Genomic DNA, 17,692 nt, shown 5'->3' with positions numbered 1-17,692 from the left:
TGTAGTTTTCTTGTTTCGGTTCGTACATTAATGTGGTTTTCCTGTTTCAGTTCGTACATTAATGTGTGATCCTGTTTCAGTTCGTACATTAATGTGGTTTTCCTGTTTCGGTTCGTACATTAATGTAGTTTTCCTGTTTCAGTTCGTACATTAATGTAGTTTTCCTGTTTCAGTTCGTACATTAATGTGGTTTTCCTGTTTCAGTTCGTACATTAATGTAGTTTTCTTGTTTCAGTTCGTACATTAATGTAGTTTTCCTGTTTCAGTTCGTACATTAATGTAGTTTTCCTGTTTCAGTTCGTACATTAATGTAGTTTTCCTGTTTCAGTTCGTACATTAATGTAGTTTTCCTGTTTCAGTTCGTACATTAATGTAGTTTTCCTGTTTCAGTTCATACATTAATGTGGTTTTCCTGTTTCAGTTCGTACATTAATGTAGTTTTCCTGTTTCAGTTCGTACATTAATGTAGTTTTCCTGTTTCAGTTCGTACATTAATGTAGTTTTCTTGTTTCAGTTCGTACATTAATGTCGTTTTCCTGTTTCAGTTCGTACATTAATGTGGTTTTCCTGTTTCAGTTCGTACATTAATGTAGTTTTCCTGTTTCAGTTCGTACATTAATGTAGTTTTCTTGTTTCAGTTCGTACATTAATGTGTTTTCTTGTTTCAGTTCGTACATTAATGTAGTTTCCCTGTTTCAGTTCGTACATTAATGTAGTTTTCCTGTTTCAGTTCGTACATTAATGTGGTTTTCCTGTTTCAGTTCGTACATTAATGTAGTTTTCCTGTTTCAGTTCGTACATTAATGTGTTTTTCCTGTTTCAGTTCGTACATTAATGTAGTTTTCCTGTTTCAGTTTGTACATTAATGTGTTTTTCCTGTTTCAGTTCGTACATTAATGTAGTTTTCTTGTTTCAGTTCGTACATTAATGTAGTTTTCCTGTTTCAGTTCGTACATTAATGTGTTTTTCCTGTTTCAGTTCGTACATTAATGTAGTTTTCCTGTTTCAGTTCGTACATTAATGTAGTTTTCTTGTTTCAGTTCGTACATTAATGTAGTTTTCCTGTTTCAGTTCGTACATTAATGTGTTTTTCCTGTTTCAGTTCGTACATTAATGTGGTTTTCCTGTTTCAGTTCGTACATTAATGTGTTTTTCCTGTTTCAGTTCGTACATTAATGTAGTTTTCTTGTTTCAGTTCGTACATTAATGTGGTTTTCCTGTTTCAGTTCGTACATTAATGTAGTTTTCCTGTTTCAGTTCGTACATTAATGTAGTTTTCTTGTTTCGGTTCGTACATTAATGTAGTTTTCCTGTTTCAGTTCGTACATTAATGTAGTTTTCTTGTTTCGGTTCGTACATTAATGTGTTTTTCCTGTTTCAGTTCGTACATTAATGTAGTTTTCTTGTTTCAGTTCGTACATTAATGTGGTTTTCCTGTTTCAGTTCGTACATTAATGTAGTTTTCCTGTTTCAGTTCGTACATTAATGTAGTTTTCCTGTTTCAGTTCGTACATTAATGTAGTTTTCTTGTTTCAGTTCGTACATTAATGTAGTTTTCCTGTTTCAGTTCGTACATTAATGTGGTTTTCCTGTTTCAGTTCGTACATTAATGTGGTTTTCCTGTTTCAGTTCGTACATTAATGTAGTTTTCCTGTTTCAGTTCGTACATTAATGTAGTTTTCCTGTTTCAGTTCGTACATTAATGTGGTTTTCCTGCTTCACTTCGTACATTAATGTAGTTTTCCTGTTTCAGTTCGTACATTAATGTGGTTTTCCTGCTTCAGTTCGTACATTAATGTAGTTTTCCTGTTTCAGTTCGTACATTAATGTAGTTTTCCTGTTTCAGTTCGTACATTAATGTAGTTTTCCTGTTTCAGTTCGTACATTAATGTAGTTTTCCTGTTTCAGTTCGTACATTAATGTAGTTTTCCTGTTTCAGTTCGTACATTAATGTAGTTTTCCTGTTTCAGTTCGTACATTAATGTGGTTTTCCTGCTTCACTTCGTACATTAATGTAGTTTTCCTGTTTCAGTTCGTACATTAATGTGGTTTTCCTGCTTCAGTTCGTACATTAATGTAGTTTTCCTGTTTCAGTTCGTACATTAATGTAGTTTTCCTGTTTCAGTTCGTACATTAATGTAGTTTTCCTGTTTCAGTTCGTACATTAATGTAGTTTTCCTGTTTCAGTTCGTACATTAATGTAGTTTTCTTGTTTCAGTTCGTACATTAATGTGGTTTTCCTTTTTCAGTTCGTACATTAATGTAGTTTTCCTGTTTCAGTTCGTACATTAATGTAGTTTTCCTGTTTCAGTTCGTACATTAATGTAGTTTTCCTGTTTCAGTTCGTACATTAATGTAGGTTTCTTGTTTCAGTTCGTACATTAATGTAGTTTTCCTGTTTCAGTTCGTACATTAATGTAGTTTTCCTGTTTCAGTTCGTACATTAATGTAGTTTTCCTGTTTCAGTTCGTACATTAATGTGGTTTTCCTGTTTCAGTTCGTACATTAATGTAGTTTTCCTGTTTCAGTTCGTACATTAATGTAGTTTTCCTGTTTCAGTTCGTACATTAATGTAGTTTTCCTGTTTCAGTTCGTACATTAATGTAGTTTTCCTGTTTCAGTTCGTACATTAATGTAGTTTTCCTGTTTCAGTTCGTACGTTAATGTAGTTTTCCTGTTTCAGTTCGTACATTAATGTAGTTTTCCTGTTTCAGTTCGTACATTAATGTAGTTTTCCTGTTTCAGTTCGTACATTAATGTAGTTTTCCTGTTTCAGTTCGTACATTAATGTGGTTTTCCTGTTTCAGTTCGTACATTAATGTGGTTTTCCTGTTTCAGTTCGTACATTAATGTAGTTTTCCTGTTTCAGTTCGTACATTAATGTAGTTTTCCTGTTTCAGTTCGTACATTAATGTAGTTTTCCTGTTTCAGTTCGTACATTAATGTAGTTTTCCTGTTTCAGTTCGTACATTAATGTAGTTTTCCTGTTTCAGTTCGTACATTAACGTGGTTTTCCTGTTTCAGTTCGTACATTAACGTGGTTTTCTTGTTTCAGTTCGTACATTAATGTAGTTTTCCTGTTTCAGTTCGTACATTAATGTGGTTTTCCTGTTTCAGTTCATACATTAATGTCGTTTTCCTGTTTCAGTTCGTACATTAATGTAGTTTTCCTGTTTCAGTTCGTACATTAATGTGGTTTTCCTGCTTCAGTTCGTACATTAATGTAGTTTTCCTGTTTCAGTTCGTACATTAATGTGGTTTTCCTGTTTCAGTTCGTACATTAATGTAGTTTTCTTGTTTCAGTTCGTACATTAATGTAGTTTTCCTGTTTCAGTTCGTACATTAATGTAGTTTTCCTGTTTCAGTTCGTACGTTAATGTAGTTTTCCTGTTTCAGTTCGTACATTAACGTAGTTTTCCTGTTTCAGTTCGTACATTAATGTAGTTTTCCTGTTGCAGTTCGTACATTAATGTAGTTTTCCTGTTTCAGTTCGTACATTAATGTGGTTTTCCTGTTTCAGTTCGTACATTAACGTGGTTTTCCTGTTTCAGTTTGTACATTAATGTCGTTTTCCTGTTTCAGTTCGTACATTAATGTAGTTTTCCTGTTTCAGTTCGTACATTAATGTGGTTTTCCTGTTTCAGTTCGTACATTAATGTAGTTTTCCTGTTTCATTTCGTACATTAATGTAGTTTTCCTGTTTCAGTTCGCACATTAATGTGGTTTTCCTGTTTCAGTTCGTACATTAATGTAGTTTTCCTGTTTCAGTTCGTACATTAATGTAGTTTTCCTGTTTCAGTTCGTACATTAATGTGGTTTTCCTGTTTCAGTTCGTACATTAATGTGGTTTTCCTGTTTCAGTTCGTACATTAATGTAGTTTTCCTGTTTCAGTTCGTACATTAATGTAGTTTTCCTGTTTCAGTTCGTACATTAATGTGGTTTTCCTGTTTCACTTCGTACATTAATGTAGTTTTCCTGTTTCAGTTCGTACATTAATGTAGTTTTCCTGTTTCAGTTCGTACATTAATGTAGTTTTCCTGTTTCAGTTCGTACATTAATGTAGTTTTCCTGTTTCACTTCGTACATTAATGTAGTTTTCTTGTTTCAGTTCATACATTAATGTAGTTTTCCTGTTTCAGTTCGTACATTAATGTAGTTTTCCTGTTTCAGTTCGTACATTAATGTAGTTTTCCTGTTTCAGTTCGTACATTAATGTAGTTTTCCTGTTTCAGTTCGTACATGGGCCGATGGGGGAACCCGCTGTTCTCTGTCCACGATAACCTCAGTCCAGTCGTGAGCGTGGAGCAGAACTTCGACAGGTCAGACTCTCACGTTTATCACTTCATTATAAACGGTCACATGTTTTAACTGAACTCCGTTGTTCCTCTACAGTTTACTGATCCCCCCGGACCATCCCAGCCGAAAGAAGGGAGACAACTACTACATCAACAGGTGTTTCCCCTATAGCCGTTAGCATTAGCCGTTAGCCGTTAGCATTAGCCTTTTCAATGTATTTTCGTATAGCCGTTAGCATTTAGCCTGTAGCACTAGCCTGTTCAATGTATTTTCGTATAGCCGTTAGCATTAGCCTGTTCAGTGTATTTATCCTACAGCCGTTAGCATTAGCCTGTTCAATGTGTTTTTCCTATAGCCTTTAGCACTAGCCTGTTCAATGTATTTTTCCTATAGCCGTTAGCATTAGCATGTAGCCGTTAGCATTAGCCTGTTCAATGTATTTTTCCTATAGCCGCTAGCATTAGCGTGTTCAATGCATTTATCCTACAGCCGTTAGCATTAGCCTGTTCAATGTATTTTCGTATAGCCGTTAGCATTAGCTTTTTCAATATATTTTTCCAATAGCCATTAGCACTAGCCTGTTCAGTGTATTTATCCTACAGCCGTTAGCATGAGCATGTAGCCGTTAGCATTAGCCTGTTCAATGTATTTTTCTTATAGCCATTAGCATTAGCCTGTAGCCGTTAGCATTAGCCTGTTCAATGTATTTTTCCTATAGCCATTAGCATTAGCCTGTAGCCGTTAGCATTAGCCTGTTCAATGTATTTTCGTATAGCCGTTAGCATTAGCCTGTTCAATGTATTTTTCCTATAGTCGTTAGCATTAGCCGTTAGCATTAGCCTGTTCAATGTGTTTTTCCTATAGCCGTTTGCACTGGCCTGTTCAATGTATTTTTCCTATAGCCGTTAGCATTAGCCTGTTCAATGTATTTTTCCTATAGTTGTTAGCATTAGCCTGTTCAATGTATTTTTCCTATAGTTGTTAGCATTAGCCTGTTCAATGTATTATTCCTATAGTTGTTAGCATTAGCCTTTTCAATGTATTTTCGTATAGCCGTTAGCATTAGCCTCTTCAATGTGTTTTTCCTATAGCCATTAGCACTAGCCTGTTCAATGTAGTTTTCCTATAGCCGTTAGCATTAGCATGTAGCCGTTAGCATTAGCCTGTTCAATGTATTTTTCCTATAGCCGCTAGCATTAGCTTTTTCAATGTATTTTCGTATACCCGTTAGCATTAGCCTGTTCAGTGTATTTATCCTACAGCCGTTAGCATTAGCCTGTTCAATGTATTTTTCCTATAGCCATTAGCACTAGCCTGTTCAATGTATTTTTCCTATAGCCGTTAGCATCAGCATGTAGCCGTTAGCATTAGCCTGTTCAATGTATTTTTCCTATAGCCGCTAGCATTAGCGTGTTCAATGCATTTATCCTACAGCCGTTAGCATTAGCCTGTTCAATGTATTTTCGTATAGCCGTTAGCATTAGCCTGTTCAATGTATTTTTCCTATAGCCATTAGCACTAGCCTGTTCAATGTATTTATCCTACAGCCGTTAGCATTAGCCTGTTCAATGTATTTTTGTATAGCCGTTAGCATTAGCCTGTTCGATGTATTTTTCCTATAGCCATTAGCATTAGCCTGTTCAGTGTGTTTTTCCTATAGCCGTTAGCCTTAGCCGGTGGCCGTTAGCATTAGCCTGTTCAATGTATTTTTCCTATAGCCGTTAGCATTAGCTTGTTCAATATATTTTTGCAATAGCCGTTCGCATTAGCCTGTTCAATGTATTTTCATATAGCCGTTAGCATTAGCCTGTAGCCGCTAGCATTAGCCTGTTCAATGTTTTTTTCCTATAGCTGTTAGCATTAGCCTGTTCAATATGTTTTTCCTATAGCCGTTAGCACTAGCCTGTTCAATGTTTTTTTCCTATAGCTGTTAGCATTAGCCTGTTCAATATGTTTTTCCTATAGCCGTTAGCACTAGCCTGTTCAATGTATTTTCTTATAGCCGTTAGCATTAGCCTGTTCAATGTATTTTTCCTATAGCCGTTAGCATTAGCCTGTAGCCGTTTGCAGCTCAGAGCTAACTCATCTCGGTGACTCGTTTCAGGACGACGATGCTGCGCGCTCACACCTCCGCCCACCAGAGGGAGCTGGTGAGCGCGGGCCTCGACGCGTTCCTATTGGCCGGAGACGTTTACCGGCGCGACGAGATCGACTGCTCGCACTACCCGGTGTTCCACCAGATGGAGGGCGTGCGGCTGTTCTCCAACCACGAGGTCAGACACAAATCTGTTATCCAGCTGTTCTCTGCCGTTCTCTGTTATCCAGCTGTTCTCCAACCACGAGGTCAGGCTCCGTTTAAAGTCCAAAGAGTTTCATGGGAAATAAATGTGTTATCCAGCTGCTTCAGTTCGTACATTAATGTAGTTTTCCTTTTTTCAGTTCATACATTAATGTAGTTTTCCTGTTTCAGTTCGTACATTAATGTGGTTTTCCTGTTTCAGTTCGTACATTAATGTAGTTTTCCTGTTTCAGTTCGTACATTAATGTAGTTTTCCTGTTTCAGTTCGTACATTAATGTGGTTTTCCTGTTTCAGTTCGTACATTAATGTGGTTTTCCTGTTTCAGTTCGTACATTAATGTAGTTTTCCTGTTTCAGTTCGTACATTAATGTGGTTTTCCTGTTTCAGTTCGTACATTAATGTGGTTTTCCTGTTTCAGTTCGTACATTAATGTAGTTTTCTTGTTTCAGTTCGTACATTAATGTGGTTTTCCTGTTTCAGTTCGTACATTAATGTGATTTTCCTGTTTCAGTTCGTACATTAATGCAGTTTTCCTGTTTCAGTTTGTACATTAATGTAGTTTTCCTGTTTCAGTTCGTACATTAATGTAGTTTTCCTTTTTCAGTTCGTACGTTAATGTAGTTTTCCTGTTTCAGTTCGTACATTAATGTAGTTTTCCTTTTTCAGTTCGTACATTAATGTAGTTTTCCTTTTTCAGTTCGTACATTAATGCAGTTTTCTTGTTTCAGTTCGTACATTAATGTAGTTTTCCTGTTTCAGTTCGTACATTAATGTGGTTTTCCTGTTTCAGTTCGTACATTAATGTGTGTTCCTGTTTCAGTTCGTACATTAATGTAGTTTTCCTGTTTCAGTTCGTATATTAATGTAGTTTTCCTGTTTCAGTTTGTACATTAATGTAGTTTTCCTGTTTCAGTTCGTACGTTAATGTAGTTTTCCTGTTTCAGTTCGTACATTACTGTAGTTTTTCTTTTTCAGTTCGTACATTAATGTAGTTTTCCTTTTTCAGTTCGTACATTAATGTAGTTTTCCTGTTTCAGTTCGTACATTAATGTGGTTTTCCTGTTTCAGTTCGTACATTAATGTGGTTTTCCTGTTTCAGTTCGTACATTAATGCAGTTTTCCTGTTTCAGTTCGTACATTAATGTGGTTTTCCTGTTTCAGTTCGTACGTTAATGTAGTTTTCCTGTTTCAGTTTGTACATTAATGTGGTTTTCCTGTTTCAGTTCGTACATGAATGTAGTTTTCCTGTTTCAGTTCGTACGTTAATGTAGTTTTCCTGTTTCAGTTCGTACATTAATGTAGTTTTCCTGTTTCAGTTTGTACATTAATGTAGTTTTCCTGTTTCAGTTCTTACATTAATGTAGTTTTCCTGTTTCAGTTCGTATATTAATGTAGTTTTCCTGTTTCAGTTCGTACATTAATGTGTGTTCCTGTTTCAGTTCGTACATTAATGTAGTTTTCCTGTTTCAGTTCGTATATTAATGTAGTTTTCCTGTTTCAGTTCGTACATTAATGTAGTTTTCCTGTTTCAGTTCGTACGTTAATGTAGTTTTCCTGTTTCAGTTCGTACATTACTGTAGTTTTTCTTTTTCAGTTCGTACATTAATGTAGTTTTCCTTTTTCAGTTCGTACATTAATGTAGTTTTCCTGTTTCAGTTCGTACATTAATGTGGTTTTCCTGTTTCAGTTCGTACATTAATGTGGTTTTCCTGTTTCAGTTCGTACATTAATGCAGTTTTCCTGTTTCAGTTCGTACATTAATGTAGTTTTCCTTTTTCAGTTCGTACATTAATGTAGTTTTCCTGTTTCAGTTCGTACATTAATGTAGTTTTCCTGTTTCAGTTCGTACATTAATGTAGTTTTCCTGTTTCAGTTCGTACATTAATGTAGTTTTCCTGTTTCAGTTCGTACATTAATGTGGTTTTCCTGTTTCAGTTCGTACATTAATGTGGTTTTCCTGTTTCAGTTCGTACATTAATGTGGTTTTCCTGTTTCAGTTCGTACATTAATGTAGTTTTCTTGTTTCAGTTCGTACATTAATGTAGTTTTCCTGTTTCAGTTCGTACATTAATGTAGTTTTCCTGTTTCAGTTCGTACATTAATGTAGTTTTCTTGTTTCAGTTCGTACATTAATGTAGTTTTCTTGTTTCAGTTCGTACATTAATGCAGTTTTCTTGTTTCAGTTCGTACATTAATGTAGTTTTCTTGTTTCAGTTCGTACATTAATGTAGTTTTCTTGTTTCAGTTCGTACATTAATGCAGTTTTCTTGTTTCAGTTCGTACGTTAATGCAGTTTTCTTGTTTCAGTTCGTACATTAATGTAGTTTTCTTGTTTCAGTTCGTACATTAATGCAGTTTTCTTGTTTCAGTTCGTACATTAATGTAGTTTTCTTGTTTCAGTTCGTACGTTAATGCAGTTTTCTTGTTTCAGTTCGTACATTAATGCAGTTTTCTTGTTTCAGTTCGTACATTAATGTAGTTTTCCTGTTTCAGTTCGTACATTAATGTAGTTTTCCTGTTTCAGTTCGTACATTAATGTGTTTTCCTGTTTCAGTTCGTACATTAATGTGTTTTCCTGTTTCAGTTCGTACATTAATGTAGTTTTCTTGTTTCAGTTCGTACATTAATGCAGTTTTCTTGTTTCAGTTCGTACGTTAATGCAGTTTTCTTGTTTCAGTTCGTACATTAATGCAGTTTTCTTGTTTCAGTTCGTACATTAATGTAGTTTTCCTGTTTCAGTTCGTACATTAATGTGTTTTCCTGTTTCAGTTCGTACATTAATGTAGTTTTCCTGTTTCAGTTCGTACATTAATGTAGTTTTCCTGTTTCAGTTCGTACATTAATGTAGTTTTCTTGTTTCAGTTCGTACATTAATGCAGTTTTCCTGTTTCAGTTCGTACATTAATGTAGTTTTCCTGTTTCAGTTCGTACATTAATGTAGTTTTCCTGTTTCAGTTCGTACATTAATGTAGTTTTCCTGTTTCAGTTCGTACATTAATGTAGTTTTCCTGTTTCAGTTCGTACATTAATGTAGTTTTCCTGTTTCACTTCGTACGTTAATGTAGTTTTCCTGTTTCACTTCGTACGTTAATGTAGTTTTCCTGTTTCACTTCGTACATTAATGTAGTTTTCCTTTTTCAGTTCGTACATGAATGTAGTTTTCCTGTTTCAGTTCGTACATTAATGCAGTTTTCTTGTTTCAGTTCGTACATTAATGCAGTTTTCTTGTTTCAGTTCGTACATTAATGTAGTTTTCTTGTTTCAGTTCGTACATTAATGCAGTTTTCTTGTTTCAGTTCGTACATTAATGTAGTTTTCCTGTTTCAGTTCGTACATTAATGTAGTTTTCCTGTTTCAGTTCGTACATTAATGTAGTTTTCCTGTTTCAGTTCGTACATTAATGTAGTTTTCCTGTTTCAGTTCGTACATTAATGTGGTTTTCCTGTTTCAGTTCGTACATTAATGTGGTTTTCCTGTTTCAGTTCGTACATTAATGTAGTTTTCCTGTTTCACTTCGTACGTTAATGTAGTTTTCCTGTTTCAGTTCGTACGTTAATGTAGTTTTCCTGTTTCAGCCGTTAGCATTAGCCTGTTCAATGTATTTTCATATAGCCGTTAGCATTAGCTTGTTCAATGTGTTTTTCCTATAGCCGTTAGGATTAGTCTGTTCAATGTATTTTCGTCTCTAGCCGTTAGCATTAGCCTGTTCAATGTATTTTTCCTATAGCCGTTAGCATTAGCCTGTTCAATGTATTTTCGTATAGCCGTTAGCATTAGCCTGTTCAATGTGTTTTTCCTATAGCCGTTAGCATTAGCCTGTTCAATGTATTTTCGTATAGCCGTTAGCACTAGCCTGTTCAATGTATTTTTCCTATAGCCGTTAGCCTTAGCCGGTGGCCGTTAGCATTAGCCTGTTCAATGTATTTTCGTATAACTGTTATCATTAGCCTGTTTAATGTGTTTTTCCTATAGCCGTTAGCATTAGCTTTTTCAATGTATTTACGTATACCAGTTAGCATTAGCCTGTTCAGTGTATTTATCCTACAGCCGTTAGCATTAGCCTGTTCAATGTATTTTCGTATAGCCGTTAGCGTTAGCCTGTTCAATATTTTTTTCCTATAGCTGTTAGCACTAGCCTGTTCAATGTATTTTTCCTATTGCCGTTAGCACTAGCCTGTTCAATGTATTTTTCCAGTTCGTACGTTAATGTGGTTTTCCTGTTTCAGTTCGTACATTAATGTTCTCTGTTATCCAGCTGTTCTCTGTTATCCAGCTGTTCTCTGTTATCCAGCTGTTCTCTGCGGTGGAGGGGGGGGAGCTGCTGTCTCTGTTCGAGCCTAATGGCCGCCGGACGCCGCAGAAGCAGGAGGAGCACTCTCTGGAGGCCGTGAAGCTGCTGGAGTTTAACCTGAAGAGCACCCTCACCAGACTCATCCAGCACCTCTTCCCTCCAGGTACTGCCCCCCCCCTGATGTGATGCCCCCCCCCTCTGATGTGATGCCTCCCCCCTGATGCCCCCTCCCTCGGTGTGTCCAGAGGTGGAGCTGCGCTGGGTGGACTGCTTCTTCCCCTTCACTCACCCGTCCTTCGAGCTGGAGGTTCTGTTCAGGGGTCAGTGGCTGGAGGTGCTGGGCTGCGGAGTCATGGAGCAACAGCTACTGCGATCAGGTACTAGTACTGCGAATACTACTGCGGTCAGGTACTAGTACTGCGATCAGGTACTAGTACTGCGAATACTACTGCGGTCAGGTACTAGTACTGCGGTCAGGTACTAGTACTGCGGAGTCATGGAGCAACAGCTGCTGCGCTCAGGTACTAGTACTGCGAATACTACTGCGGTCAGGTACTAGTACTGCGGAGTCATGGAGCAACAGCTACTGCGCTCAGGTACTAGTACTGCGAATACTACTGCGAGTACTACTGCGAGTACTACTGCGGTCAGGTACTACTACTGCGGAGTCATGGAGCAACAGCTGCTGCGCTCAGGTACTAGTACTGCGAGTACTACTGCGGTCAGGTACTAGTACTGCGAATACTACTGAGGTCAGGTACTACTACTGCAGTCAGGTACTACTACTGCGAATACTACTGCGGTCAGGTACTACTACTGCAGTCAGGTACTACTACTGCGGTCAGGTACTACTACTGCGAGTACTACTGCGGTCAGGTGCTACTACTGCGGTCAGGTACTACTACTGCGGTCAGGTACTACTACTGCGAATACTACTGCGGTCAGGTGCTACTACTGCGGTCAGGTACTACTACTGCGAATACTACTGCGGTCAGGTGCTACTACTGCGGTCAGGTACTACTACTGCGAATACTACTGCGGTCAGGTACTACTACTGCGAATACTACTGCGGTCAGGGACTACTACTGCGGTCAGGTACCACTACTGCGGTCAGGTGCTACTACTGCGGTCAGGTGCTACTACTGCGGTCAGGTACTACTACTGCGAATACTACTGCGGTCAGGTGCTACTACTGCGGTCAGGTACTACTACTGCGAATACTACTGCCATCAGGTACTACTACTGCAAATGCTACTTGGTTTTCAATACCGATACCTGAACGATACTTTATCCGATACCGATATTAAAATATGTGTCAGATCAATAATGTGAGGAAGATCTGCACATTTACAACGCGGGGAAAAGGAAATATTCATCATTTAAGACATTGGGACAAAAATATGAATAAATGGGGCAAACATTGTTCAATTTTTTTATTAATATAGATAAATTAAATTAAATTGGCAAAAATAAGAAAAAAATGGGGCAAACATTGGGTAAAAATAATTATTAAAATAAATAATAATTATTAAATAAAAATGTAAAAAAAAAAATTAATAAATGGGGCAAACATTTGGGCAAAAAAAGAGGAAAGAAAAAAAGGGGAAAAATGGGGAATAATTTGGGGAAATTATGAATAGTTTAAAAAATTGCATATATGAGGGAAACAAAATGGAAAAACGAGAAAGAAATTGGGACAAAAATAGAAAAAATGCGTCAAACATTTTACAAAAATAATTTAAAAATAGAAGGGGAAAAAATGGTCAAAAATAGGAGAAATGACACAAACACTAGGGAAATGTTTTTTAAATATAGATGAATAAAATAAAATTGCCAAAAAATGTATAGAAATAGACATAAGGCAAACATTGTTCAAATATTTTTTTTAAATATAGATAAATTAAATTAAATTGGCAAAAAATAAGATAAAATGGAGCAAACTATTTGCCAAAAATAAATAAATAATAAGAAATAGGGCAAAAATAAGAAAAAATTTTAAAAAATGAGGCAAACATTGGTTAAAAAAATTGAAAAAAAAAAAAATTGGGGCAAAAATATGAATAAATGGGGCAAACATTTAGGCAAAAACAGAAAAAAATGGGAAAATCTTTATAATTTCTTTTTTTTTCTTTGAGCTGAAACAACCAAGTGACTTCATTTAACCTCTTAACTCCCGCCTGAACCGAGAGCATTTTCTCCAGTTCAGCTTTACCCAAATCCTGTAGGCCAGTGTAACGCCACATTTGAAAGATCTACAAAACTAAATTGATCTTTTTCCTCACATCATCAGATTTTTTTTCAGCACTTTTTTTGTTGGGAAGTCATCTCATTTTTGTCAAATTTTCGTGACTTTTTTGTCACTTTTTCGTCAAATTATTCGCATTTTTTTCTCAAATTTTTATCACTTTTTTGTCAATTTTTTGTCACTTTTTCATCCATTTTTTCTCAATTTTTCGTCAATTTTTTCTCACTTTTTGTCAATTTTTTGTCATTTTTTTGTCACATTTTCGTTAAATTATTCGCTTTTTTTGTCAAATTCTAATCACTTTTTTGTCAATTTTTGGTCATTTTTTTGGTACATTTTTCGTCAATTTTTCGTCAATTTTTTCTCACTTTTTTCACATTTTCATCCTTGTTTTGGTCTCAGTTTTGTTGCTATTTTCACACCTTTTTTCCAGAAGCTTTTGGATAGAAAATGTGCTCGGTTCCGGTGGGAGTTAAGGGGTTAATGCCGCCCCTGGACCGACAGCATCAAACCTGGATCTAAAGAAGGCTTTTATTGGTTCCTGACACAGTCGACAGCCTGCAGACAGGGGGCGCTGTTGTTCTGTGTCCCCCCCCCCCCCCCCCCCCCCCCCCGTATTTCTCCGCGTTCCCCGTCGCGTTAAAACTCTCCGACTCCGTGATGTAATGCCGCCTCCCTCCCTCGCCCGTCCACTGCGGCAGCCGGCCCCCGTCGCCGTGGAGACCGCATCCCCGTCGCCGTGGAGACCGCCTCACACCTCGCTCGCGCGGCGCCGAAACGCAGGGAGATTCGGTTTCGAAACTGAGATTTTACACACGCACAAAAAAAAAAGGGGGAAGTTTGAAAATGTCAGGTGAGAGCGGCAGGCAGGGGGCGCTGCTGCTCCGTCCCACCGTGAACCCCCACCCCCCCACCCCTCCTCCTCCTGTTGCCATGGAGACGGGGCCCCCTCATTTAAGAAGGTCTCCAGAGAGAGCGGAGGAATCCCACCCAGGCTTTCCCCCGAAACGGGAGGGGGGGAGGGAAGAGGAGAAAGAAGAGAGAGGAGGAGGAAGAGAGAGGGGAGAAAGAAGAGAGAGGAGAAAGAAGAGAGAGGAGAAAGAAGAGAGAGGAGAAAGAAGAGAGGGGAGGAAGAAGAGAGAGGAGAAAGAAGAGAGAGGAGAAAGAAGAGAGAGGAGAAAGAAGAGAGAGGAGAGAAAGAAGAGAGGAGAAAGAAGAGAGAGGAGGAAGAAGAGAGAGGGGAGAAAGAAGAGAGAGGAGAAAGAAGAGAGAGGAGAAAGAAGAGAGAGGGGAAAGAAGAGAGAGGAGAAAGAAGAGAGAGGGGAGAAAGAAGAGAGAGGAGGAAGAAGAGAGAGGAGAGAAAGAAGAGAGGAGAAAGAAGAGAGAGGAGGAAGAAGAGAGAGGGGAGAAAGAAGAGAGAGGAGAAAGAAGAGAGAGGAGAAAGAAGAGAGGGGAGAAAGACGAGAGGGGAGAAAGAAGAGAGAGGAGAAAGAAGAGAGAGGAGAAAGAAGAGAGGGGAGAAAGAAGAGAGAGAGGAGAAAGAAGAGAGAGGGGAGAAAGAAGAGAGAGGAGAAAGAAGAGAGAGGAGAAAGAAGAGAGAGGAGAAAGAAGAGAGGGGAGAAAGAAGAGAGAGGAGGAAGAAGAGAGAGGAGAAAGAAGAGAGAGGGGAAAGAAGAGAGAGGAGAAAGAAGAGAGAGGAGAAAGAAGAGAGAGGAGAAAGAAGAGAGAGGAGAAAGAAGAGAGAGGAGAAAGAAGAGAGGGGAGAAAGAAGAGAGAGGAGAAAGAAGAGAGAGGAGAAAGAAGAGAGGAGAAAGAAGAGAGAGGAGAAAGAAGAGAGAGGAGAAAGAAGAGAGAGGGGAAAGAAGAGAGAGGGGAAAGAAGAGAGAGGGGAAAGAAGAGAGAGGAGAAAGAAGAGAGAGGGGAAAGAAGAGAGGGGAGAAAGAAGAGAGAGGAGAAAGAAGAGAGGGGAGAAAGAAGAGAGAGGGGAAAGAAGAGAGAGGGGAAAGAAGAGAGAGGGGAAAGAAGAGAGAGGGGAAAGAAGAGAGAGGGGAAAGAAGAGAGAGGAGAAAGAAGAGAGAGGGGAGAAAGAAGAGAGAGGAGAAAGAAGAGAGGGGAGAAAGAAGAGAGAGGAGAAAGAAGAGAGAGGAGAAAGAAGAGAGAGGAGAAAGAAGAGAGAGGAGAAAGAAGAGAGAGGAGAAAGAAGAGAGGGGAGAAAGAAGAGAGAGGAGAAAGAAGAGAGGGGAGAAAGAAGAGAGAGGAGGAAGAAGAGAGAGGGGAAAGAAGAGAGAGGAGAAAGAAGAGAGGGGAGAAAGAAGAGAGGGGAGAAAGAAGAGAGAGGAGAAAGAAGAGAGGGGAGAAAGAAGAGAGAGGGGAAAGAAGAGAGGGGAGAAAGAAGAGAGAGGAGAAAGAAGAGAGGGGAGAAAGAAGAGAGAGGAGAAAGAAGAGAGGGGAGAAAGAAGAGAGAGGGGAAAGAAGAGAGGGGAGAAAGAAGAGAGAGGAGGAAGAAGAGAGGGGAGAAAGAAGAGAGAGAGGAGGAAGAAGAGAGAGGAGAAAGAAGAGAGAGGAGGAAGAAGAGAGAGGAGAAAGAAGAGAGAGGGGAAAGAAGAGAGAGGAGAAAGAAGAGAGAGGAGAGAGAGAAGAGAGAGGAGAAAGAAGAGAGAGGGGAGAAAGAAGAGAGAGGAGAAAGAAGAGAGAGGAGAAAGAAGAGAGAGGAGAAAGAAGAGAGAGGAGAAAGAAGAGAGAGGAGAAAGAAGAGAGAGGAGAAAGAAGAGAGAGGGGAAAGAAGAGAGAGGGGAAAGAAGAGAGAGGAGAGAGAAGAGAGGGGAGAAAGAAGAGAGAGAAGAAAGAAGAGAGAGGAGGAGGAAGAAGAGGGGGAGAAAGAAGAGAGAGGAGGAAGAAGAGAGAGGAGAAAGAAGAGAGAGGAGAAAGAAGAGAGAGGAGAAAGAAGAGAGGGGAGAAAGAAGAGAGAGGGGGGAAAGAAGAGAGAGGAGAAAGAAGAGAGGGGAGAAAGAAGAGAGAGAGAAAGAAGAGAGAGGAGGAAGAAGAGAGGGGAGAAAGAAGAGGGGGAGAAAGAAGAGAGAGGAGGAAGAAGAGAGAGGAGAAAGAAGAGAGAGGGGAAAGAAGAGAGGGGAGAAAGAATAGAGAGGAGAAAGAAGAGAGAGGAGAAAGAAGAGAGAGGAGAAAGAAGAGAGGGGAGAAAGAAGAGAGAGGAGAAAGAAGAGAGAGGAGGAAGAAGAGAGAGGGGAAAGAAGAGAGAGAGGAGAAAGAAGAGAGAGGAGAAAGAAGAGAGAGGAGAAAGAAGAGAGAGGAGAAAGAAGAGAGAGGGGAAAGAAGAGAGAGGAGAAAGAAGAGAGAGGAGAAAGAAGAGAGAGGAGAAAGAAGAGAGAGGAGAAAGAAGAGAGGGGAGAAAGAAGAGAGAGGAGAAAGAAGAGAGAGGAGGAAGAAGAGAGAGGGGAAAGAAGAGAGAGGAGAAAGAAGAGAGGGGAGAAAGAAGAGAGGGGAGAAAGAAGAGAGGGGAGAAAGAAGAGAGAGGAGAAAGAAGAGAGAGGAGGAAGAAGAGAGAGGGGAAAGAAGAGAGAGGAGGAAGAAGAGAGAGGAGAAAGAAGAGAGAGGAGAAAGAAGAGAGAGGGGAAAGAAGAGAGAGGAGGAAGAAGAGAGAGGGGAAAGAAGAGAGAGGAGGAAGAAGAGAGAGGGGAAAGAAGAGAGGGGAGAAAGAAGAGAGAGGAGGAAGAAGAGAGAGGGGAAAGAAGAGAGGGGTGAAAAAAGAGAGGAGAGAAAGAAGAGAGAGGAGAAAGAAGAGAGAGGGGAGAAAGAAGAGACGGGAGAAAGAAGAGAGAGGGGAAAGAAGAAAGAGGAGAAAGAAGAGAGGGGAGAAAGAAGAGAGAGGGGAAAGAAGAAAGAGGAGAAAGAAGAGAGGGGAGAAAGAAGAGAGAGGGGAAAGAAGAGAGAGGAGAGAAAGAAGAGAGAGGAGAAAGAAGAGAGAGGGGAGAAAGAAGAGAGAGAGGGGAGAGAAGAGAGAGGGGAGAGAAGAGAGAGGGGAGAAAGAAGAGAGGGGAGAAAGAAGAGAGAGGAGAAAGAAGAGAGAGAGGGGAGAGAAGAGAGAGGGGAGAAAGAAGAGAGGAGAGAAAGAAGAGAGAGGAGAGAAAGAAGAGAGAGGGGAGAGAAGAGAGAGGGGAGAAAGAAGAGAGAGGGGAGAGAAGAGAGAGGGGAGAAAGAAGAGAGGAGAGAAAGAAGAGAGGGGAGAAAGAAGAGAGAGGAGAAAGAAGAGAGAGGAGAAAGAAGAGAGGGGAGAAAGAAGAGAGAGGAGAAAGACGAGAGAGGAGAAAGAAGAGAGAGGAGAAAGAAGAGAGGGGAGAAAGAAGAGAGAGGAGAAAGACGAGAGAGGAGAAAGAAGAGAGAGGAGAAAGAAGAGAGGGGAGAAAGAAGAGAGAGGAGAAAGAAGAGAGAGGGGAAAGAAGAGAGAGGGGAAAGAAGAGAGAGGAGAAAGAAGAGAGAGGAGAGAGAAGAGAGAGGGGAGAAAGAAGAGAGAGGGGAGAGAAGAGAGAGGGGAGAAAGAAGAG

At 39.3% G+C, this 17,692-nt stretch overlaps 1 protein-coding gene across 1 annotated transcript in view; it reads left to right on the top strand.

The window, feature by feature from the left end:
• fars2 (phenylalanyl-tRNA synthetase 2, mitochondrial) overlaps positions 1 to 17,692 on the top strand; it is a 66,445-nt gene that overhangs the window by 13,495 nt on the left and 35,258 nt on the right. The window contains exons 3-7 of the mRNA XM_079576402.1: positions 4,234 to 4,320; positions 4,394 to 4,453; positions 6,402 to 6,570; positions 10,889 to 11,051; positions 11,134 to 11,265. Of these exons, the coding sequence (XP_079432528.1) occupies positions 4,234 to 4,320; positions 4,394 to 4,453; positions 6,402 to 6,570; positions 10,889 to 11,051; positions 11,134 to 11,265 (611 nt within the window). The remainder of the gene's footprint in view (positions 1 to 4,233; positions 4,321 to 4,393; positions 4,454 to 6,401; positions 6,571 to 10,888; positions 11,052 to 11,133; positions 11,266 to 17,692) is intronic.

Source organism: Gobius niger (genome assembly GCF_951799975.1).
Source record: "Gobius niger genome assembly, chromosome: 18".
In the NCBI taxonomy this organism is placed as follows: Eukaryota; Metazoa; Chordata; class Actinopteri; order Gobiiformes; family Gobiidae; genus Gobius; species Gobius niger.
Note: the sequence above shows the minus strand (reverse complement) of the source record. Positions and strands in the feature narration are given on the sequence as shown.